This window comes from Triturus cristatus, chromosome 7 (genome assembly GCF_964204655.1).
Source record: "Triturus cristatus chromosome 7, aTriCri1.1, whole genome shotgun sequence".
In the NCBI taxonomy this organism is placed as follows: domain Eukaryota; kingdom Metazoa; phylum Chordata; class Amphibia; order Caudata; family Salamandridae; genus Triturus; species Triturus cristatus.
In genome coordinates this window covers 1,818,520,522-1,818,545,583 of record NC_140590.1, presented here as the reverse complement: position 1 = coordinate 1,818,545,583, position 25,062 = coordinate 1,818,520,522, and the positions used below count along the sequence as shown (strand labels likewise).

The window sequence follows — 25,062 nt, the reverse complement described above, 5'->3', positions numbered from 1 at the left end:
ACCTGGTGCTACCCTGGTAGCAGTGCCAATCTTGAAATACAAATGTGTGCACACTTATCACAATTACAGAAGCTGCTCAGCAGCAGCAATTCTACCATTTGAAGTTTACAACTATCTGACCACTGCACCGTTGGTCCAATCATGAACACATGCACCTCGAGTAGGCCCTGGGACTCTTAAATGGGTTCCAGGCCTGAATCCTGGCCAAACCCGGCTCAACCTAAGCACTGCACTGCAGCATGCTCTTTAGAATGCTATCACCAACTAAGCCTGTCTCTGCCTGTCTCTCTGCTGTACCACATCGGATGGGTTGATGAAGTTGAAGAGGGAGTCTCTTGTTTTTTCCATGCTTGAGGTATGATTTGAAAGAGTATGTCCATTTTTATGTGGTGTAAAACAGCACTAGGGGTTTCTACAGCTCTGTCAGTTTCATAGGTGGCTTTAAGGTAATTATTCACTCTTTCCGTCAGGAGGCAGCAGTGGTGGGTGAGTCTAGTTCACTGAATGGGGGTGAAGGGCATAGGGTGGTGTGCAGTCATGGCCTTGTAATTTCCCTTTTGTGGCACTTTAGGAGGTTCTTATGTGTTTGCTTCTCTTTTCAGATATGAATCTCAGCTCTCCTCATCAGGGGGTTTTCTTTGACACACCCACATAGCACACTAGGCCAGTTGTTTCCTGCTTTTCACACTGTGCCTATTAGATATGACCAGTTCTCTCAACATACTTAGTTCTGAAGCACTGAAGTTACACTGGTCTGAAGTAGATATTTTACTGGTTCCCTCATGAAGATTCCACAATGGTATCATTCTAGACCTAGTGGCTACTGCTGTGGGGCTGTTGATTTCACTAATTCAGCTTCAATTAACTTACCTTAAAATGTTATGTTGTCAACATTGTTTCTCTTCTCTTTGTAGATCCATCCATAATTGCTGCCTGGTGGGAGAGTTTTTTCGAGAGCCGGCGGTAGTCCACTGGAAGCCACCTAGGTCTTTGGGAAAACAATTTGTGGAGAGGTAAGTGTGGTAGCTTTAGGTTCTTATGTCATAGGTTTCCTATTAGGAAGCAAATTCACAGGGAGGCATAAGAAATAAAAGGGCTCTGGCGTCTATGTTGACTGCTGAAGTTTCACAAGAGGACACACTCTTGTGAGACTTGAGAGAAAGTGTTGTGGAATCTGCTAGACATCCACTGAGAAGATGCTGATGCACTGCAGGGACTCCACTCTTTTTTTAGTGCGTTGCCACTGGATGGTAATTCATTTTCAGTTTCAGTGGCGTTGTTCGCTGATTTGTTTGTGCATGTATGGGCGCCTTGACAGGTGCCCAGCTTTACTCTACAGTGTTGATGAACTAACCATTGGAAATGGATTGTGTGTTTGTGCTAACACAACAGTGCTGTTTATATCTATGCATGCTAGGACAGGTGCCTAGCCCTACTGCACCCAGATGGCACTGGGTGAGTTGGTTCCGGACTTTACCCATTGTCTAGGCTCTGCCCCAGGGTCTGTGTTATTGGGAGTTAACTGGTGGAAGTGCTGTGTAACCTGAAGGATATGAATCTGCACTGCCAGTTGCTGCATATTTCCTCCCAACCACATCTTTTTCAGTGTATTACATCAGGATAACCCTAAAATCTTAGATGCCTTATGGTTGTATTCTATTCGTTCACTGTAAATACTGCACGTACGAACCCCTTTATATACAAATGACCTCCATACCATTTTTTTGCATACTATATGTTCTGCATGTTTTGTCATATATAACATACAGCCCTGAGGAAGCCCCAGTCCGGATGGCCAATTAAAGGGGCGAAACACGTGTTAGCTGTAACAAGGTGTCGCTCACCCAAGAGAAAAACACAGCATCTCACACAATTGTATTAAACACGTTTGCAAAGCCTCAAACTGCTCTCTAGGAAAAATTATTTATTGCAAGAAATATTTAACATTTAACATTTGCCCTGATTTGCCCTGACACTCCTTTGGAACTCTCTTATTGCCAGAGGGAATGGGGGGTTTTCCCACTGTTATGGGCAAACATCTCACCTTACTTCAACTCAATAAAATGGTTACTATGGGATTGGGACCTTTTTTCCCCCACTTTTCCTGAAACTTCCGAACTGTCAAATCCCTGAAAAACCGGCGAGTACGAATACTACATACCTGATAAACCTGACCCTGATCCTACCAGCACCTCATTACGTGGACATTACACAGATGGCATTCTGCCAAGAATGAAGAGCACAACGCTCCTCTAGAGTAGAAGAAACTTTCTCAACCAACCCAGTCACTGCGAAAACTATAATCAACAAATCCAACCCAACATCTGCTAGAAATACCTTCCAATGCTTGGAACGTGCAGTTAAAAAAGAAACAACCAAGTGGTGGGAGGCCGCCGCCCTTAAAAAATACTTGGAAGCTGACAGAATCCCAAGGGGACTAGGAATCCTAATTTTACCTCCCTCGGACACAACAAATCCTGAATATATTTAAAAGTGGGAAGGAAATCTGAAAGAATGTTCAAATAACATGATAAGACAACTCATTGATCATGCAGAGGAAGAATATCACAAGGCAAAAATAGAGGTTGACAATCTGACAAAACACATCGAGGATTCAAATTGGGGAGATCTGACCACCAAAAATTACGAGATACTGAACAAAGTCATCGACAAATTTGAGGAGGATATAATTAAACGAAAGAACTGCAAATTCCGTTGTGACCAACTTGATTATCAGTTTGGACGGGTATATACCTTTGCAAAAAGATACAATACTAAACCTGCAACCATCACCAACGAGGACAACACCCCACAATTCTTGGTTGCCTCTTCTAGCTCTGACATAGAATCACCAGCAACAAATCCAGATAGTGACAAATCCAGATGCAAAGTACATTTTTTCGAGGAGGTCCTAAGATACAGACTAGGTATAAGGACACCAAACGTCTCAAATACCACAACATCGGTAGGTTCCCTACAATACAGACGACCACAGGTATCAACACCAGGGGTAACCACCAGGGCCAGGAAAAAGGAACTGGAGAAAAGACCATAACAACAGGGAACCTTGTAAAGAATCTCTCAACTATGACCTTATCCAAACATGAACTAGATGTCCATACAAAGGCTTGTCATTTTGCCCTACTGCGATTTGGAATCCAACACAAACTTTTATTGATCTCTTCATATTTACAAGAAAACTTAAACTTAAAGTTTTCTTTGAAGACAGAAGAAATATACGCCAAGTACAACAACAAACCACAACTTGTGATCTATCCATCCGAGATCTGACCAACATTGATCTACTGACGAACCTCAGTGAACAAGGCTCAGACTCAGACACTATAATCAGAACAGCAATGGAACTTGGCATTGATACAAATCAATCCATCAACACAGGATTAGTTAAAACATCTATATTTAATCCTGAACTACCAACAGGGAATAACATTGATGCCTTCCACTATGCAGTTACCCATGACCTAGAAAAATAATACCTTAAATACCGAAACAAATCAAAATTTTTACCACAAAACATAACCAAGGAAGAGAGAATAGCAATTAAAACACTACAGGATCGGAAAGATCTGATCCTGAAAGAAGCAGACAAAGGCGGTACCCCAGTGGCCCTACATATCGATGATCATATCATTGAAGCCGAGCGCCAATTAGCAGATGGGACATGCTATCAGCCCCTTGCACAGGACCCAAAACCAGAAATTCTCTGAAGAATCAAGGATAAAACTGATAGGTGGTACAGCACAAACCTCTTATCTTATGAAGAAAAAACATTCCTCTCCATTGAACATCCCACGATGCCTACGTTTAACCTGCTTCCAAAAATACACAAGGGCACACACCCACCTCCAGGCAGACTGATCATAGCTGGTATAAATTCACCATGCTCCAGATTAGGGGAATATGTTGATAAAAAACTGCAAGTCATCATGAAGGACATACCATCATATATCCAGGATACAAAAGACATTCTCCTGAAACTACAGGATATCACATGGGAACCAGACTTTGTGCTAGTGTGCATAGACATTGTGAGCCTATACATTTCAATTAAACACCATGATGGTATAAAGGCAGCGCAAAGATCACTCTGGACACAACCAGCCAACTTTCTAGAGATGAACCAAATGGTATTAGAAATGCTTGAACTCTGTCTCAATAATAACATCTTCAGATTCAATGGCCAACTGTACAGGTCTTCAGAAGCTTTTCTGATTCTCTGAAATGCAGATGGCTAGGAAGAAAATTCCATGCCTTGGATCCTAACACTGAGAAGGATTTACCTCCCCTAGGTTTTAATCTGAAAGAAGGGAGCTTAAGAAGATTGACATGGGAAGGTCAGAGAGCTCTTGTAGGGGTATAGTGCAGAAATGTAGCTAAAGGGAAGGTATTTGGGTCCAGTACCTTTGAATGATCTGAAAGCCAGTAGGAGTTTTTTTCTTTGCTGAGCCTTCCCAGGGCAGTGCCTGACCTCATGATGGCAACTGGGACCAATCTTGATCAACTGCGTGGGGGGTCCCCTGAGGCACCGGGGCGCTCCCAAACTGAGCTGTTGTTGCATTCTATCTGGGGCCCCCTTTCGTCGGCGGTCTATTCTGGGGGCATTTCGAGGACAGGATGTCTCCTGCGGCTTCCTCTCCCGGACATCGAACCTCCTGCTGATTGTGCCTTGACAACCTCCGAAACAATATCCCCTTTCCCACCCGGATTCTGATCAGACTGCGATTTCTCCTCTCTCCTATTCCCTCGTTTTATTTTGACATTCTTAGACTAAACCTGACCATTTCCTGACAGCGGAGTCCAAGCATTTTGGCCGTTGCTCGGTGGAGCTGCCTTGACAGCTAAAGTGGAGATCAGCCCTGGTTTACCCCCTCGGCCAGCACCTACCCAGCCGGACATTGGACACAGTTTCTCCCCATATCCCTGTTTTGTCCCATTCTTCACCCTCCCTCTGACATATTACTGCAACATTGCTTTTTATCCCAAGTTTGACTATGCTTTTGTTACAAATGTAACCTGTAACTCATGATCCTCATGTGTAGCTCTCTAATTCCTCAGGGTCTAGCCAGCGCTATATAAAACCCATTAAATAAATAAATAAAGGAGGATCTAAAAAGGATCCTAATATGTACCGGTAGCCAGGGTAGAATTTGCAAGGTGGTTGAGGCAGAACTCTGTGTGAGAAGTTTTAACACAAGTCTGGTGGCTTAATATTGCACCATATGCAATTTTTGCAAAATGTGTTTCGAGGCTCCGGCATATAGGCTATTACAAAGGTCAAGCCAGGAGGTGAAAATAGCGAATTCAACCGATTTCCTGGCAGCTAAAGGAAGAAAGTCAAAAAACTTTCTAAGAGACTCGATAAGGTTGAAGTACATGCCTGTAATTGCCATGGCTTGTGGAGGTAACACTTTAGACATGTCTCAGGCCTGCCATTGCAGAGCGTTTGTGTGCAGTTTTAAACTGCCATTTCGACCTGCCAAAATAAACCTTTTGCCATGCCCAAACCTTCCTTTTCAATACATATGTCACCCCTAGGGTAGACCCTGGACCATCCAGAGTGCAGGGTTCAATGTATTTAAAAAGTTGGACATGTTCTTCTAAGCTTTACATATCCTGGCAGTGAAGAACTCTTAAATAAGTTGTTTACTACTGTAAGCCTACCTTTTGAATAGGATACCATTGGAGTTGCCTTATTACAGTTTATTAGTGCATTTACCAAATGGGAATAGATTTTCACTTCATGTTTGGTGTCTTTGGAATTGAGGTGAAAAATCCTAACTTATGGTAAAGTCAGATTTTTCATCACCATTTTGAAAATGCCACTTTTAGAAAGTTGGCAATTTGCTACCTTCTCCATTTCATGCCTGCAGCCTGTACCTGGTGCACATGACAAAGTGTAGCTGACAGTTGAGCTTTGCACTTACATGACTAGCTGTTTGCTGCCTCCACACAAAGGGCTGAATACACCAGTTAGTCTGGAGCCAGGACCCGAGAGGCAGGATGCCTTGGGACTTCAAAGAGAAACCTTTAGAAGTTTCTCCACTACCTCAAAGACAGAACTGGGTATAAATATTGGGTCTTAGATACAAACTCTTCAATACACTTCTGAAACTGTGTATACTGTGCCTGGAAGAAGGACTGCTCTGCTGCTGAAAGGACTGCCACTCTGGTGGAGTGCTGCTCTGAAGGAACTGCTGCCCCTGCTGTGCAGGACGTCTGCTTTTTGGGTGAGAAGGACTGGTACTGCATCTCTTGAACCCAGAACCCAGAGTGACTCCAAGAGATAGTTGGCTGGCCCCCTTATCTGAATCCTCATGGACACAACAGGCTTGCAACAAACTCTGCACCTGAACTGTGAGTCTCCGCTGTCCACACTTGGAATGTGGTTTAGGATGCTTGCCAGCCTCGTAACTTCTAGGAACCGATGCTTTGCCTCGATTGCATTACGATTTTTTGGCACAAATCCTTGTATCTCTCTGCAATGACAGCCTCAATTATGATTCCAGACTCCGCATGACAGCTTCATAGCTTCTCAGAACTGACTCATCACCCTGACTGCATACCGCACTGGACTTCGTATTGCAAGCCCTCATTGATGGGATCCTCGACCACAGTGAATGACTTCGCATCGCAGCCTCGCTGCATCGCGGCTTTGACACGGATCCTCTCAACACTCCGCAACCAGGATTTAAGATACTCTGTTAAGTGGGCCTAACATGGTCCCTATAATCGGCTCGCACTTCATCGGGGTCAGCCTGAGCTTGTGACTTTGTCCTGGTCTGGCGTGACCAGATATCCACAGTTGGCGCTTTGTGCTTGTAGGAGCTATTTTCATTAAGAATCTTTAAAACTGAATATGACTGTTTCTACTAATTGGATTTTTATTGTTTTTGGCTTGTTTTAATTATTAAGTATTGCTCTATTTGTCTAAACATGTTTCAAGATTCTTTTGTGGTATGTGTATACTGTATTACTGTTTGAAGTGTTGCACAAATGCTTTACACATTGCCTCTGAGTTAAGCATGCCTGCTCTCTGCCAAGCTACCAGAGAGTTGAGCACAGGTTAATTTAGGGTTGCTTGTGACTTCATCCTGAGAAGGATTGTGGTTCCTGCTTAACTAGAGCTTACACCCTAGTTTACCAACAACCCCCTTTCTTATAGTTATGTTATTTTATGTTATGTGTATTTGTCAGGTCTTCAGCTTCTTGTGGAATCCAAAAGGAGAGAAAGCCCAGAAATTCTACAAAGGTAGTAACTTGGGAATGGTATTTCCCAGACAAATGTACAGCTTATATTCACATACATTTTCATTATTGCCAGGTGGACGTGGTGGACATGCTCTGGCAGAGTACTTGAAAACATCAAGACGCTGTCAATTAAAACCACTCTTGTGATGGATTAAAAATGTTCAGATACAAAGTTAAAAATAAATAAATAATGCAAATAAAAAAAAGCATTTTTAAAAAAAAAATGCAGTCATTTTTATTGCCCCTAAAGACAGGAATTCGACCCAATGCACCTTGAAGATCTCTAAGTAGATGATCCCCCTCTGCACCCCCTCTTCATCAGCAATAAAATCTTTAGGTTTTATGCTGGGCTTCTTACCTTATCTGTAATATCAGTCAAACTTGTGAAAATTGCACATTTCTTTCTCCACTCTCTCTAGAAACACACTTCTTGTCATCTACCTATCTAAAAACAGCCACCCCTGCTGGTCGTTTCATCACTGGACATTGGCAATGATATTCTAGCTAGTACCTGGTCTAAACCTAATGATCAAGCAGTGATCTGTCTAAACGGAGCTGGACCGTCCCCAATTCTGTGACTGGCCAACCCACAACAAAGGAGAAATTCGTGACCTCATTATTTCAAAAGGTAATACCATCACATGGGAGGACATTACTCCCTGTTATTGGTCCGACCACTACAGCATCTTCTTTTCTATTAATAGGGAAGTGATACGGAATAGGTTCCAACCTAAGAAAATTAAACAGTGGAAAAGGTACATCAGGAATATTAACAAAAACTGACTAGCTACTGAATGTAAAAATACCTTGTCCTCCCATGACAACCTAATTGATGTCCACGACCTTACGGACGTCTATAACTCTACTATCTCTGGTATCGTGGATTCAATAGCACCTCTACAACAAAAAAATGCTGCCTCCAAAATTTCCAAGCCCTGGTTCAACGACAACCTAAACTCTGATTGCCGCAACTTAAGGGCAGCTGAACGCCTACGGAGATCAAAACCTTCCACATACCATCTAAAAGTTCTTAGATCAGTTAGGAGCTCAGACAATAAAAAATTCAAGACAATTAAGGCTGATTACTTCAGAGCCCAACTTAGACAAGCATCAAAGCGCCCTAATTTGTTTTTGAAATTGTCAAACAGCAATTAGTGACAGCACCCAATCACTTTGACTCAGCAGACAATTCACTTTCTTTCACTGATCTGGCTATCTTCTTTACAGAGAAAACTAATCTCATCAGTCTTGACCTTGAAGCCAAGAGGGCCCTACTTACATCATTTGAGAATATGGCTCATCCTGTCCTCTCGGCAAGTCTATAGCCTCTCAGGATTAGCACTAAGAACAAGGCCATGTGGGGCTCCTTCCCGCCCCTCAGTGAAAACGACATCTCCAAAATCCTTCTTAACATTAACCCTTCTACTCACTTCAGCTACCCACTGCCATTGTCTGTCTTCAAAGGAATCAAGGAGGCCCTCATCCCTTTCTGGACTAAGATAGTCAATGTTTCCTTATCTCAAGGCAAGATCCCCGATTGCCTAAAAGCAGCTCCGGTTACACCCTGTCTAAAAAAACCTGACGCAGAGAGCTCTGATCTCAACAACTTCTGTCCCATCTCCAACATCTCTACTCTGGCTAAGCTCCTAGAAAAATGCGTTTAATTGCAACTTCGCTCGCACATCGAGACTTTCAATCTCTTGGATCAACACCACTCCGGCTTTAGGAGTGGTCACAGTACTGAATCAGCGCTCATTCACATCATAGATGACATCTTTAAAATGTTACACCATAATGTATCCTGCCTCTTAATCCTCCTTGATCTTTCCTCTACATTCGACACGGTCAATCATACTAACCTCTGGAACACAGGATGGGCTTTTCTGGTCTGGTATTGCAATGATTCTCTTCCTTCCTTCACAATAGATCCGAAGAGTTAAGGTGAATCATACCTTATCCCAACCATCTACAGTCTCCATGTGGGTCCTGCAAGGATCTGCCCTTTCTCCCATACTTTTTAATATTTTCCTGGAAGCACTAGCGAACGCTCTATCATCCATGAACATTCTTTTCCATATGTATGCTGATGACATGCAACTTTATCTGAAAATCAACTCCTCTGAAGACTTCATCTCACTCAATTCCTCCTTGACGATTACCCAAAACTGGCTAACTGAAAACCACCTCCTGCTGAACACCGGCAAAACATAATTCCTTCTCCTTTCCCCTCCTAAGCACACCCCCAAAATTGACCTCTGGTTGAAACATCTCTCTGCCTTCAATTGTTCCCCGCTTATCATCGACTCAGCTAAATCTCTTGGAATCACCCTAGACTCACACTTGAATATGAAGAAAAATATTAGCAAGTTGTGTAAGGGTGTAAACCACCAAATGAGGATTCTTAGAAACCTATAGCCTTTCCTCCCCCAAGATTACTTCAAGCAGGTGGTACAAGCGCTTGTCCTACCGAGGCTAGACTATGGGAGTGCGACGCTCAGTGGCCTCCCCAAATATACCTTGAGGGCTCAGGACTTCACTGAATGCCGTGACCAGACTGATCACTGGTACAAACAGAAATGAACACATATCCCCAGCCTTAAGATCTCTAAAGCGGTTACCCTACAAAGCAAGAATACAACTAAAGATTGCTTGTTTGATGCACAAAGCCCTCCACTTCAAAACCCCTGGCCACCTGGCTCAAGAACTGAAACTATCAGGAGGGGGCAGATCATCGAGAAGTGCAAACTCTCTACTACTGAAACCTCAGACCTTTCGCAAAAAAGAGAACGAGACTCAGAGGCTTCGCAGGCTCGGCACCGAAGATCTGGATCTCTCTCCCACTGGAAATATGCAGAATCCCCTTCACGGCTGCTTTCAAACACGAAGTAAAATCAATCTTAATGAACAAGTTCCTACCTTAGTGGGTTTTGGTTCGCCTCTGTGCTAATTGTCCTTTAATCTCACTTTTTTTTCTCATACCAACTGTAATGTCAATGATTCTCTGCCTACCGCATTAAGTAATGCTTGTTTGCTTCCTTGTACAATCTTAGTAGCTCATTGTGCTCGCCTCTCTTAACGGCTCTTCGTTGTCCCCTTTACCTTGTTTCTCCCTTCCATTATAGTGAAGCGCTCTGATACCCCTTGGGGTCTTGTTCGCGCTATGCAAAACCTTTTAAATAAATAAATAAACACCTGCAATTTTCACTCATCCAGCAGGGGTCCACACTGCATTATCTTTCATCAGAGTCTTTTACCACATCAACTCTGTTGTTCCCAGTCATCACAGTTTGTCAATTGAAGCAAGGATAACATTTACACTAGGACGCTCATTCTACAATGCTCTTCACCTAAACAAACCCAAATACATTGCCAAGTAGTGCAACACATCAGGTGGACTGAGAGGGCTAGGAAGCAGAAACATTCTTTACTGGAAAGTACCAAGATTCAAATAATAGAGGTTAGGTATCAATCCATCTTTGCAATCACAAGATAAACCTTTCCTCATGTCCTTTACAAGAAGACACTTACTTATTCATTCAAGTCCTAGGTGACATTTTCAGATAAATTCTACTATAATAGCACCTTCTTAACCCAGGTTTAAATGCAAGTGATGCAATGTGGGAGAATGGGAATGTTGGTTGACTTGGATGTGCTCCCTGGTCAAGCAACAGCCACAATCCCTTGCAAGGCGAACAACAAAAAGCCACTAAATTAACCTGTGCTTATCCATTGGTAGCTTGGCACAAAATGCAGTCAGGCTTCACTCAGAAGCAATGCATGAAGTATTTATGCAACACAGAAACATTAACGAGAAAACAGAACACAAGAAAAATCCCACACCAATTTAGAAAAATAGAGTACATTTTATTAAATCATTTGACACAAAAATCCAGTCAGTAGAACTTGAGTTATGAATTTTTAAAGTTTTAGCAAATACTAGCACCTAAATGATCAAAGCACCAACCATGCACATCTAGTCACGCAAGACCGAGTCACAGTAAAAAAGTATGACCGACCACAATGGTGCGCAGTTTGAATACAAGAACTGGGTAGGGCTTTGTCAGCGGTTACCTTCAGACTTACAAGTAATTTTAGGGAAAACGTGTTTTGAGAATGTCAATTTCAGTGGAGCAAGGCTGCAGGAGGTGTCAAGGAGAGATCTTTGTCATCAGATAGACTTTTATCGAAGCAGCTGTGAAGATATTTATGTTTGGACTTAGTCTCCAAAATGAAAGTCGAAAATCTTCTGCAGGTCGAGACGGAGGGTTGTAGGTGAAGACCGTTCCATGGGCCCGGATACCCCTTTGTTGAAGGACCACTGAAAATGATTTGCTGCTGCAGAGAAAAACATAGCCATAGAAGTCACAAAGTTAATCCGACTGGTGATGCAACTCGGACCGATAGGCCTGCAGGTTGGTCCCAGTATCCTCCTGGTTCTCAGAGCAGTTTTTGATCAAAAATTGTATAAGTCCCCACTCTTGCATTTTTGGCTATCTGGTCACCTTCAGCACCAAGAACAAGGGTCTAGGACTAGTTGGGCTCTTTTTGGAGGCAGAATTCACTCAGGCTGGGTTCAGGTGTTAGTCTGAGGAGAAGGGAGCCGTTTGTGTCCCTGAGCCTCAGATTATGAGGCCAGCAAACTAGCCCTTTGGAGTCACTCTGGTAGTCCTGAGTTCAAGTTGCAAGTCTAGTTCATCTTCCCCAGGCAACAAGGGCAGCAAAACTGAAAGGCATCAATTCAGCAAGGCAACAGCATGTTATCACTCCAGCAGAGTACCAGTCCTTTCAGCAGCACAGCAGTCACTCTTCATGGCAGAATATACCCAGGCCCAGAAGTGTACTGCATCTGAAGGTTCTATCTTTATGCCCTGGTGACCTTCTTCTGGAAGGTAGAAGTAGTGTCCATAAAGGATCTTTGAAGTTCCTGACTCCCCTGCCCAGGTTCCGAGCTGGCTGTAGTGACCATGTGGAGGTGAGTGGTCCTTTATGAGAAGGTAGAGCACACTCTATTCTGTTGCAAGCCAGGCTGTGCTCAGCTCTGCCACCTAATCCCTCTGTTGTGTGATTGTCTGGGAGGAATTCACAAAGTCTACCTGTCAGTTACACCCAGTCATGTCAGCCAAGGGAGGCTACAGGCTCAAAAAGGCTAAAGGCAGAAAAAGGACAACTTTCTAAAAGTGGCATTTTGAAAACTGTAATCAAAACCCATCTTGACCATTAAACAGGATTTTTTATTACAATTCCAAAGACTTCACACCTGCTCCCAATTGAAAATTATTGCCTATTAAATATAAAAAGCAATCTCCAATGTTAAGGGCAGTTCTTATAGTAGTGCAAAATAAATTTTGTTTTTTACTACCATGACATGTAAACCTTAAAAGTATATGTCCAACCTTTTAATTACAATGCATCCTGTCCTACGAGCTACCTAGCGCCCACCTTAGGGGTGACTGATATACAATAAAATGTGAGTTTAAGGCGTGGCAAGGGAAATATCTTGGCAAGTCAAATTGGCATTTAAAACTGCATTCAGACTGCAGTGGCAGGCCGGAGACATGTTTTAAAGTGCTATTTAAGTGGATGGCACACTAAGTGCTGCAAGTCCACTGGTAGTATTTAGTTTACAGGCACAGCACTCTGTAAGGGACAGACAAGTAAATTAAATACGCCACTCATGTGTAAGCCACTCAAACTATGTTTATTGGAGTGAGCACAAGCACTTTAGCACTAGTTAGCAGGGATAAAGAGCACAGATTCAAAGGTCAACAAAAACAAATTTCAGTATCAAAAATGGAGGTAGCTAGACAAAAGGTTTGGGAGAAGTTCACCCTAAAGCTGATAGGTCTAAAACAATGCAAATGTGTAATGTACTGCTCTTTCTTCATCAATGCATGTACCTGTTGTGAAAATGTGAGGTGTCCTAATACTTAGTTTGTGCAGGAGCATTGAAGAAAAACATTAATTGATTGAAATTCCAGAGTGGACTTATTTTTAAATTCTATGCATTATTAGTTACCTAAAATAAATACATAAAGGGAGATCATAATTTAAGATCATGCTGATCTCACTCTTGACTTGCAGAGGTCTTTGATTAGCAGCAATGCCTTTGGAGATGTAGGGCCTTATTTAAAATATGGTGCGTGGTCCGTCCTTCTAACCTTGTGCTTTGGCTATTCTGTTGGCGACCATCACAGCCATGTGTTTGTTTCCCCTGTTGACGCATTTTGATGAAAGGGCTTAGCTGACATGGCAGGATCACTTTTGCAAAAATGTAATGCGGGTAGGAAGCGGCCATTTAAACACTTACATTGAAGCAATGATAGTGTTTCCCTAATATATGGCAAGATTCAAAAATGGCAAAAGTGCAAATCTGAATTGTCTACATACAGCCACGGCCGTACCTGAGAACATTAATCCTTTGTTGTAACTAGGCTCAGCTTTCCTTAGTAATTGAAGTAACAGTTATACTGTCCATAATGCTGCTGCTTGCCTTCTGATGGCTACTAGCAGGTTGGAGCATTCCACATAGCTAGTTAAGCAATGACATTTGGCTTCCGGTGACAATAATTGTGCAGATCAAGGGCTTCATCCTTCCCCATAAGTCCTTCTATGGCCCGGCTTCCGTTTTCATTCTCAGAAGGTTTTACGAGTACAGGCTGAATTTATCTCTAGTCCAGAATCTTTAGTAAAAGTGAAGTTTAATGGCAAAGCTAAGACAAAGTCCGGTTTCTTTTTTGGCACTTAAGCTGTGCCCGTTTGGCCACTTTCTTCCTACACTATTTGAAAGAACACTCTGACCAAGCAAAAAATTGAAATATGGCTCTTTTCTAGACTTTGACCTCCTGTTTCCTTCTGATCCTGCAATCTCAACCGTTTCTAGTGGCAAAAAGTGCTCTAAAGATAAGATAAAGAAATATAATAAATAAATATGGCTTCTGGACCTGATAGCAGGCAATAATTACAGGTGTGTTGTAGGGTAACAACTTATTTCTCCAAACTACTCTTTCACAGAGGATGATGTATGTGGGTGTGCTGTGGTACAAGTTAGCACCAAAAGCAGACATACAGCCCTAAGGTAGGTAGTTATCATATACACATTGAGATCATGGCTGCACCATATGTCTACTGTACTGGATTTCATAGTATATGCCTGCTCCTTTTGACTGGCATGGCTGATATAATGGTATTTTATAGTGTGCCCTGTTAGAGAAGAGTAGGGTTCCATGAGTGTAGCTCAGTGAGGTGCTTCAGTCATGTCACAGTGAACTTGTGGTTGCACTGCACCCAGAGGCAACGAAGACAAACATGAGATAGACAGTTGCACTGCAGATATTTACCTTCCTATTGGTAATTGAGCAGGAAACTATCCTGCTTGTTGTTCTTGGTTGATATGGTGTGGTTTTGTAATGTATATGCGGGAAGCATTGGCTATTGTATGTGAAGTTTGGTTGAGGTGCATAAAAAGTGGCAAAGACATGTAAGATAGATGCATAAGAGACATGTAATTCGTCTTTAAACTTACGATCAGGTCATCTATTTGCTATCAGGCACCTTGTGAGCCTGGTGTTGCTTTTCAAACCAGAAGTTCTGGTCACCCAGCTGCATTGATACTGATGTCTGTAAGGGCGCCAATGAAGGCTGGATTGTTCTGGGGCAGGATAAAAAACACAGAAATCAAGAAGCTTAGGTTGGAGAAGATGAACTGTTGATTAGTAAAGGTTTGCATTCTGTGGATAACAACTGTAGGTGGATAAGGAGTTCTTAAGGATGACCACAACTTTGCTACCAGGTTTCATTGTAAGTCAATTTCATATGACATTTTAGTAGCCTGGAGGGTCAGCCTTATGAAAGGATTACAGAGTGTCAATGATGAAGAGGATGTCTTGCGCTTGCGTTAAAGACCAGGTAATATATCTTCTCTTTGTTTTTCATTCAGTGAACATGAGTTTTTGAAGATGCTGACAAATTGTATCTAGCAATAGGGTGAAGGGGGATTAACCGTATTTGTGATTAACGATTAACGGTGGAGAGTAGGGAGGAGGGGAGACCAATGCTATAGAGTCATCGTTGAGCTCAAGCACACGGAGCATTGATATGACATGGCTTGAAGGGACAGGTTATGAAGGGGGAGAGTGGCTGTTTTACTTAGGTTACACTTAGAATAGAAGAGAGATGTTGAAGGGGAAAATTGTGGTTTGGAAGGAAATGGGAGCAAGAGGAAAATGGAAGAGATTATATGTGAGGTTAGTCAGTTGCAGAGAACAAATGTGTCGGTGGAAATCTCTGCTTCTCTTACCTAGTGGTTTTTTAGGTGGTGCTGGGTTAAGGGGATGTGTGAGGTAAAATGCAGGAATAGTCTAAGAAGATGTAAAGGCTGAGGTGAAAGATGTGGGTCGATGTTCTGAGAGAGTGGTAGATGGAGGTTTGGCAGTGGAGGCCAAGAAGATGAAGTGCATTAAAGGGATTATTATGAGCTGCTCATGTGGAGAGAAAGGCTAGGCTGATGAGAAAATGGGAATTAAGGAGAGCAGTGAGGGGAGCCAGGGGGAAGGAAGGGGTTACTATCATGAGAATAAGGATTGTGGAGGAGGACACAAAATGAGTGTGAGATGCAAAGAAAATGATGACATGAGGAGTAGAAGGGACAAGAGAAGAAGACATAGGAAGAGGAATTTGTGTCTCAAGTAATGACCTGTCTCAAAAGTGATATGGCATGCAGCAATATTTTCAAAATAATGAGTGTTCTTTCCTGCTGATTGATATTGCAGATATGGATTGTTGTGGGAGACCACTTGGAAGGTGCACCACCAGTTAGTAAGAGTTGTTGGTGTGATCCAAAGGTAACACAGGCCAAACCTCCTGGAATAAGTCTTTTTGCAAACTTAACAGATACTAACCATCTACAGGTCCAGGCGGGGGGATGGGGGGGTTAGATACATCACTCAAGAAGGCACAACTTCTCAAAACAGTTGTTATTAAGGGTCAAATGCAGCATAGAGCATCTCCAAACCACCAATAAATAAGAATTTATGGGTTCCACCAGTAGTGGTGGAACCCTGAACTTTCACCTGGAGAACAACAACGACAACAACTCCTCCACTCTGATCGACAATCTCGCCAACCTCGGACTGAAACAGCTCGTCACGACGCCGACCCACAACGCCGGCCACACACTAGATGTAATCTTCTCCTCAAGCCCCCACGTAACCTTCAGCCACGCCGCCAAACTCACCTGGACAGACCACCACTGCATCCATTTCTCCTTCCGAAAACCACCCACACACCACCGCACCCCACAGACCCCCAGCCGCCACTGGGGCAAAGTTACTGAAGAACAACTACAGACAAACCTCGCACTCAATCCCCCGACGACCCCAACCAACCCGGATGAAGGGGCACTCACCCTCGAATGCTGGATGAAAGACTGAGCCAACACCGTCGCTCCACTGAAAAACCCCACCAACACAGACACCAGCAGAAGAGTCAGCTGGTTCACCCCGGAACTCCTCAACTCCAAACGCACCTGCCGAAAACTGGAAAACATATGGCACAATGAAAAGACGCCAAACAGCCGCGCTGCCCACAAAGATGCCATCCGCAACCACCACCACCTCATCAGGATCACCAAAAGAATCTCCTTCACGGACCGGCTTGACAGCAACGCATACAACAGCAAGGAGCTCTTCACCATTGTGAAGTAACTCTCCAACCCCAGCTCCAACGCCAACGACATCCCACCATCGCAAGCCCTGTGCAACTCCCTCGCCACCTTCTTTCACCGGAAAATCACGGACATCCATGACAGCTTCAGACCCCGGACGTCCCCTACTGACCACACCGCACCGAACCCACCGCACCCCACCGCCCACGGCACCCTGACAACCTGGGCCAACGTGAGCATCGAGGACACAATCAAGACCATGGGAACAATCCACTCTGGATCCCCATCGGACCCTCTCCCGCACCACACCTTCAACAAAGCCAGCAAGTCCATCGCTCCCCACCTGCACAAAATCATCAACCTCTCCTTCGAGACCGCCACCTTCCCTGAGGTCTGGAAGCACGCAGAGATCAACGCCCTACTGAAGAAACCCAAGGCGGACCCGAGCTACCTCAAGAACTTCCGGCCCATCTCCTTGCTTCCGTTCCCAGCTAAGGTTATCGAGAAGATCGTAAACACCCAGGTCACCCAGCACCTCGAAGACAACAACATCCTAGACCCGTCCCAATTAGGATTCCGCAGCAACCACAGTAGGAGACTGCCCTCATCGCCGCCACAGACGACATCAGGATCCTGCTGGACAATGGCGACACAGTGGCCCTCCTCCTCCTGGACCTCTCCGCCACCTTCGACACCGTCTGCCACCACACACTACGCACACGCCTCCATGACGCAGGGATCCGTAACAAGGCCCTGTACTGGACCACCTCCTACCTCTCCGGCAGAACGCAGAGAGTCCGCCTCCCCCATTTCAATCCGAGGCCTCCGAGATCATCTGTGGCATCCCTCAATGATCCTCCCTCAGCCCGACACTGTTCAACGTCTACATGGCACCACTAGCACGCATCGCCCGACAGCATGACCTCAACATAATCTCCTACGCCGATGACACTCAGCTGATCCTCTCCCTCACCAAGGACCCCCATACCGCCAAATCCAGCCTCCACCAGGGAATGAATCCGGCCCCCACCGACCACGCACACAACCTGGGACTCATCCTCGACTCAAAACTCTCCATGACCAAACAAGTCAACGCAGTCTCCTCCACCTGTTACAACACCCTCCGCATGCTCCGCAAGATCTACAGATGGATTCCGACCAACACGAGGGAAACCGTCACCCAGGCCCTAGTGAGCAGCAGACTCGACTACGGAAATGCCCTCTACGCCGGAGCCCCGTCCAAGCTCATCAGCAGACTACAGAGAATCCAGAATGCCTCCGCACGCCTGATCCTCGAAGTCCCGCACCGCGACCACATCGCCCCCACCTAAGGAACCTGCACTGGCTCCCCGTTGACAAAAGAATCTCCTTCAAGCTCCTGATCCACGCACACAAAGCACTCCACAACAGTCGCCTCTCCTTCTACGTACCCAACAGGAATCTCCGTCCACTGACCACGCCCTGGCCACGGTCCCACGCATCTGGAGAACCACTTCCGGAGGCAGGTCCTTCTCCCATCGCGCCGCCAAGACCTGGAACACCCTCCCCCTCGACCTGCGACAAACCAAAGACCTGCTGACCTTCGGGAGACAACTCAAGACCTGGCTCTTCGACCAGTAACAGCACCTCCCCCCCCCCACCCCCCCAGCACCTTGAAACCGTACCAGGTATGTAGTGCGCTTTACAAATTATGTGATTGATTGATTGATTGATTGGTGTAGGTCCAAGAAACTGCAAGGTACAGCTTTTTAAAGCCAGGAACTTAGGTGCAACCCATTACCGATAAAATAAAACTATGAATTGAGGTCAGTATTCTACAGTTGTGTAGTAATAAGAAGCACAGTGGAATGATAAAAGGAATTGCAATAGCATATGAGGGGAATGTGGGTTATTTTTTCAGGTTTATGTGCGCCTCAAGGTCTAGAATGGGCTCTGCACTCTGGTTGTGGTTCAAGTGATGTCTTTTTCCCTTTCCATCACTCTAATAAAAGTTGTAGACAGGGTGGAAAGCTGTTAAAGATAACATAGGGGCTGATTAAGATGGTGGATGGACCGCCCACTTACAAGGCAGCAGTCCCACAGGGCCACAGTGCGACCACCACTGTGGCAGTCGCATTGGCCACGTTTTGTATTTCGGTGGGTGCTGTGCTCTGCAGCACCCGCCACAATACAAAACATAGACCACACACATATCCCTGCACTCTGTGGCAGGCACCATGCATCCACGGAGAAGCATGCCGCCGTCGGAGCTGTTGTCATCGCATCGCGTAAAGTGTGTCGCCGCTGCAGTTGTCGCATCGAGCGAAAGCGTCTCGCAACGTCAGAGAAGAGTGTTGCTGACGAAGCCGCAGTCGTCGCATCACGTAGAGTGGTGTCGCCGCTGCAGCTGTCGCATCGAATCGCAACATCGGAGAAGCGTGCCGCATCTGGAAGATCTTCACGTCTTTATTTCTTTGCACCAAACTTTCATCGCACCAACATCGTTGCAACACTTTTGTTGCCCTGCGTGTCGCATCTAAAGGGACATTGACTTAAAGTGTCGCATTTAAGAACTAAAGAGAACTGAGCTAAATTCTACCATCTTAAAGTAACAGTATTGTGGATTTTTGTCGTTTATGGTCGTGTGGTAAATCTATATAAAAAATACTTATTTTTTATATAAAACCTGTGTGGTGTCCATCTGTAGTGTGTCACTTGATTACTGTATGTGTTCACAAATTCTTTACACACTACTTCTGAGATAAGCCTGTCTGCTCGTGCCAAGCTACCAAGGGGGTGAGCAGGGGTTATTTTAGGAGTGTACCCCCTACCCTGACTAGAGGCGAGGGTCCCTATTTGTCACAAGTACATACCTGTGCCAACTAGAGACCCCCAAGTCTAACACCATCTCACATAGTTTTATTAACTAATACAATTGACTATGTTGGTGTTCCAGCATCACTTCTCATTTATTTTTGTGCTGAATGAGAGAGGAGAAAGAGAGACTTTTTATGATTATTTGAACTAATTCTGATTGATGTAATTTGCTAGATTACATTTACTACAGACGAAACTGCTATTGAGACCAACTGTGATCATGTTATGAGTAGGTGGCAGCATCTTTGTTGCTAGAGTGAAAAAGCAAAAGGAGTCTGGTCCTTCCAGTGACTTCCTCGCCCTGTTCCTTATGGCTTCTTCTGATCTTCGCTGCTAATGAATCCTGAAGAAATGCAGCTGCAAACTGCTTTGTCTGTGATGCCCCTCAATAATTGGGAAATTAAGCTCTTATTGTTGAAAACTGTTTTTCAAAACGCACAGCAGAATCTATCATTCTTAGGGGCATATTATCAAGACAGGCAATAAAATTATCGCCACTTTAGCGGCAGAAAACTGCCGCTAAAACGGCGATAATGGGCTTGATAATATGCTCTATGGAATTCCATTTGAAGCTCAGGTTAGATGTTCTTCACATCTAACATGGGCTTCAATTGGAATTCCATAGAGCAAATTATCAAGCCCATTAATGCCTTTTTAGCGGCAGTTTTCTGCCGCTAAAGCGGAGATAATATTATCGCCTGTCTTGATAATATGCCCCATAGTGATAAAAGATGTCTTTACAGAAGAGAATAACTGCTACAAATGTGCACAAAACCCTGCTTTTCCTCCACTGACTGGCTTTTGTTTTGTTACAGTGTGATATTAGGGAGCACATTGAAGCCTCCACAGCTGATGACCATGGACTCAATCACCGTCTATCAAGGGTGTCAGTTCACGGGACTCCATAAGACCTTTACAGCAGATGTTCCAGATCTGACAAATGAATGCTTCAATGACTGCATCACCTCTGTGAAGATCGTCGGGCAGCCCTGGATCCTGTACAGTGATCAAAACTATAAGGGAGGGTGCCAAGCTTTAGAGGAGGGAGAACACCCATGGGTTGACATGCTTAAAATGTGGAACCAGATATCTTCTCTTAAGCTGATCACTGAGGACTTGAGCAATCCCAAGATCACAGTCTATGAGGATGTCAATGCAGGGGGCAAGTCGTTAGTGCTGACTCAGGAGTCCAATCTGGTGTTTGGAGGCATAGATGACAAGATAAGCTCCCACAGGGTCCAGAGTGGAGTATGGCTTCTGTACGAGGATATAAACAGAGGTGGAAGATACATTGTAGCCAGGGCTGGCGAATATTTGGCAAATTACAGCGATATTGATTTCAATAACAAAGTCTCCCATGTGTATCCTCTGAGCCCTGGGCAATGCTCTGTGACAGCCACAATTCTGTGGGACAAGAAAAAGGTAGAGAGTGAAAGAAACATTCAGATCGATCAGTTTTCGTACAAGAACAGCTCAGACATTGAGCAACAGCTCACTGCCACTTCTACCAAAGAGTTTGAAAAATACGCCTCCCACAGCTTCGAATTCAGCAATGAGACCACAATAAGGGCTGGTGTCTCCTTTACTTTGAAAGGAATAGTCAATATAGAGGCAGAGGTGTCCGAAACCTTCACAGTGAAGAAAGGAGAGTCTCAGTCATTCACCACGAGGAACAAGTCAGGGTTGAGCTTGCCGGTGAAGGCTCCGCCACGCACAAAAGTGATTGTGAATTTCATGTGCAAAGAGGTCACAATATCAGTGCCGGTGGAGCTGAAAATCATCCGGGGCAGTAAAACTGACATCGAAACTGGAACATACCGATGTGAGTCTGGCACAGAAATCAGCATCGATCTGAAATCTGAGTCATTGTTTAACCCAAAATGATGGAGCCCCCCTGTAAAATGTGATTAGGGGCCCGTTGTCTCCTAGATCACCCTAATAGTTATTAGTTTATATTAGTCAATAATGCAGGCGGCCAGCTCAGGAAAGCATAGTCACTGTCCCAAGCATTTACCTATTTCTTAGTCCACGCCATTGCAAACATTCTGCATGCATGTAATGGCATGGCTTTTGGAGGTGTGGGGGGCCCCCTCCAAAACAAGTAGCCCTGGGAGCGCTCCCGCATTGTGGGGCTTTTCGTTACGCCTCTGGACGCTTCCCTTAAGGTGATCCTAGTGGGAGCCACACATTTTCTCCTTAGTAGCCACATGTCAACATTGATTTTCTATTCTTTGGGTGATTGTGATTGTACTTTGCTCAAAACTGAGAAATCTGTGGGTGACCCTTTCCTTTAAAGATGCCATTTTCCCACACATTACTTCAAAAGTCAGCCTTAAACAGAATGTATTATCTTCTAATCCAACTCACTCTTGGATTTGAGGATAATCCAAGAGGAAAAAATAAAGGGGCTCCTTCTGTAGAGGACCGTCAAGCTATAATTCCCTACCAAAATCTCCACCAATGCCATATTTGAATTGGAGACTGGTTGTGATTGGTCCCCTAGAAGCAGAGAACCAGTACCATTCTCTGATGAACCACCAATGGGTGAGTGTACCCTGCATAACCTCAGCCAAACCTGTACTGTGATTGGCTAGGGTTATGTCTTCTGCTCTCCTCAGGTGCTTAGAAAATGCCATCCTGATACAAGTCACTTACCTGCTGTGCTTCAATGGTGTGACCCTGAGGTTTACTGCTGCATCAGGTTTTGTTTATTGCTGTGTCTGTTTCCTGCCAATGTCATACTCTGTCCACAAGGTGTCAATGCTGCAGCAATATGTGTTTCTTCAGAACATGAGACAATGTAACATTATGAATATCCAACAAGAGTCTCTGCACCAAACACCTGTGGACACCAAACAGTTTCACTCCTGGAGAAATGTTACACTGTTGGAGTAAGTGTACGTCACGTGACACAGACATGACTTGTGCTTCCAATAGCACAATCATCAAGTTCTAGTCAAGAGTACAATCAGGCAATAATAATTACACACATGCCTAACTAAGTTAAGTCATTAGGTGCCCTGGGTAATGTAGCAGTAGAGTGGACTTAGGGCCAGAAGCACGACCATTCAAAACTGCGACTCGCAATTCGCGCTCAAGTAAGAGTCACCAATTGCGAGTCGCAATTTGGAATGTACAACAGTGTCAGAGGTACTGATTGCGATTCCCAGTGGGTTAGCTAAATGCAAGGCTCATGAATGTTAATAAGCCACTCGCAATTTGCCACCCCATTGGGAATGACTGGCTCTCCCAGGGATGGTGGCCTGCTGGGCTCAGCAGACCTCCATGTCTGGGACTGCTTGTCAATAAAGCAGTTTTGTGTTTTTTAAATGCAGCCTGTTGTCCTTAAAGGAAATTGGGATGCATTTAAAAAAACAAACATTATTTGTTTCATTTTTTAAGGGCAGGTAGTGGTCCCTGGGACTGCTGCCTACCCTTAAAAAATATTTTTAGAGCCAGTCACAAAGGGGATGGGGTCCCCTGGGGACCCCTTCCCATTTGTGACTTAATTACCACCCTCTTGAAGAGGACAGTAAATTGCAAGGGTTTTGCAACTGCAATTGCGTTTGCAAAACATTCATACATGGCTAGAGAGTCACTATTAGGAAGGGAACTCCCCTTCCTAATAGCGAGTTGTAAAACACTATTTTGCACGTCACAACTTTCTGCGACTCGCATATTAGTGTTTGTACATGGCCATGTAGGTTTTTAAGAGCGCAAACGGTTCATAAACCCGTTTGCGCACGCAAAAATTGGTCGTACATTTGGCCCAAAGTGCACTAGAGTAGTAAGCAAGCTTGGCTCTGTTTACGTTTTTACTTATAAATAACCAGACAAATTAAACTCTAAAAATGCCCATCTAGGAGAAATTCAGAAGAAATAATTGTTATAGAAGCTGTAGGTCCAATGACAGCTGACTGAGCGAGGCCATAAATGTTTTACTTAGTCATGTCACAAAGAAATGTGGGGGCACAAACCATGTTTATGGCAAGGACTGACCTACTGCATTGTGCCAGTCCTTCTTAACAGATGGAACAGTTCATAAGTCTTGAAAATGATGTACACCTTCGTGAAATGCAATGGCTAAGACACCAAAGCTGTTAACATTTTGTTGTATCGATTTGTGTGGCAAGACATTGAACATAAGTAAAACAAATGCAGGTTGGCTGGTGTCAAATGTTTATGGTTGTGTTGGTTAAATTCATCAACTTTAGGAAGCCGACTGGATAATCCCTGTAAACGCATTTATACCACAAGGTTGTAATGAGTTAACTGAAGGTGCAGGCTTCATTGGCATCATTAATGTGCTGCAGCATCCATTGATTCAGAAACATTTATGGCATCTTTGCTGTCTATGCTGAATTTTAGGTTCCTTATCGGTTTTTCTTTTTTAATGTTTGCTTATGTTATATTGCATCTTAAGCTGGTACATTTAACGGTTCTATGTTCTCATTTTAAGACTGTAACAGAAATCACTCATCTGTAATCGGCCTACCATAAAGATAAAGCTAAGAAAGATAACTCATGTGGTAATTAAGGATTCATTTTGGCAAGTCGTCGATCAGGGTTTGGTTCCATGTCTAATTATTTTTGATATTATCTAATAAATCTCAATTTATTGGCTACTCAAGCATGGTCTTGTAATGAACTTTTCATTCACATTGGAGTGCTTTATTGTCAATATCACAGCACTGATGTGTTGGCAAGAATCGTTTGAGGAGCACAGCCTCCTTCTGGCTCTCAGTGACCGAAGCTTCCACAAGACAGGTCCAGTGTAAGAAAAGGTAAAAGGCACCTGTCCCACACTTTGGGGCATATTTAAGAGGGCATTTTGCTATCAGAGCAGCACTTTTTCCGATGCTCTGATGGCACATGCCCTGCTCCATATTTACAAGTTGTCGCTAAGCCACATTGAGTGGCTTAAGGCTGCCTTGTAAATATGGTCCTCCTCAATGCAGTTTTCTGCGGCAAAGGGGCATGCAATGGGTGTTACTGTGGGCATTCCCACACAACAAACATTGCTTCTTGAGACTGCCCCAGATATACAAGGGACTATAAATCTGATGCAGTGCCAAAAACTAACACCTTTCAAAAAGAGGCCTTAATGCGGCGCAATAAGAAATACTTTTATTTCTTCTAGTTTTTTGCTCTTTCTATGTGTGCTGTATTCTACAGCACACATAGAAGATGTTGGTAGAAATGGGGGTCTCTAGTTGCCAATGGTTTGCTCCTTTGTCCAAATAGGGACCTATTCTTCTAGTCAGGATAAGGGGAAT

General features: G+C 44.1%; 1 protein-coding gene across 6 annotated transcripts in view; it reads left to right on the top strand.

The window, feature by feature from the left end:
• Positions 1 to 24,416, top strand: part of LOC146813262 (epidermal differentiation-specific protein-like) — a 45,698-nt gene extending 21,282 nt beyond the window's left edge. For 3 of the 6 annotated variants that reach the window (XM_085620105.1, XM_085620106.1, XM_085620107.1), the window contains exons 2-3: positions 915 to 1,013; positions 20,602 to 24,416. In XM_085620105.1, the coding sequence (XP_085476231.1) occupies positions 20,639 to 21,670 (1,032 nt within the window). In that variant the 5' untranslated portion in view covers positions 915 to 1,013; positions 20,602 to 20,638 and the 3' untranslated portion in view covers positions 21,671 to 24,416. Of the gene's footprint in view, positions 1 to 914; positions 1,014 to 16,043; positions 16,110 to 20,601 lie in introns of those variants that run through there. The other 3 variants (XR_014966965.1, XM_085620104.1, XM_085620103.1) reach the window with 3 other exon arrangements.
• Positions 24,417 to 25,062: the final 646 nt, after the last annotated feature.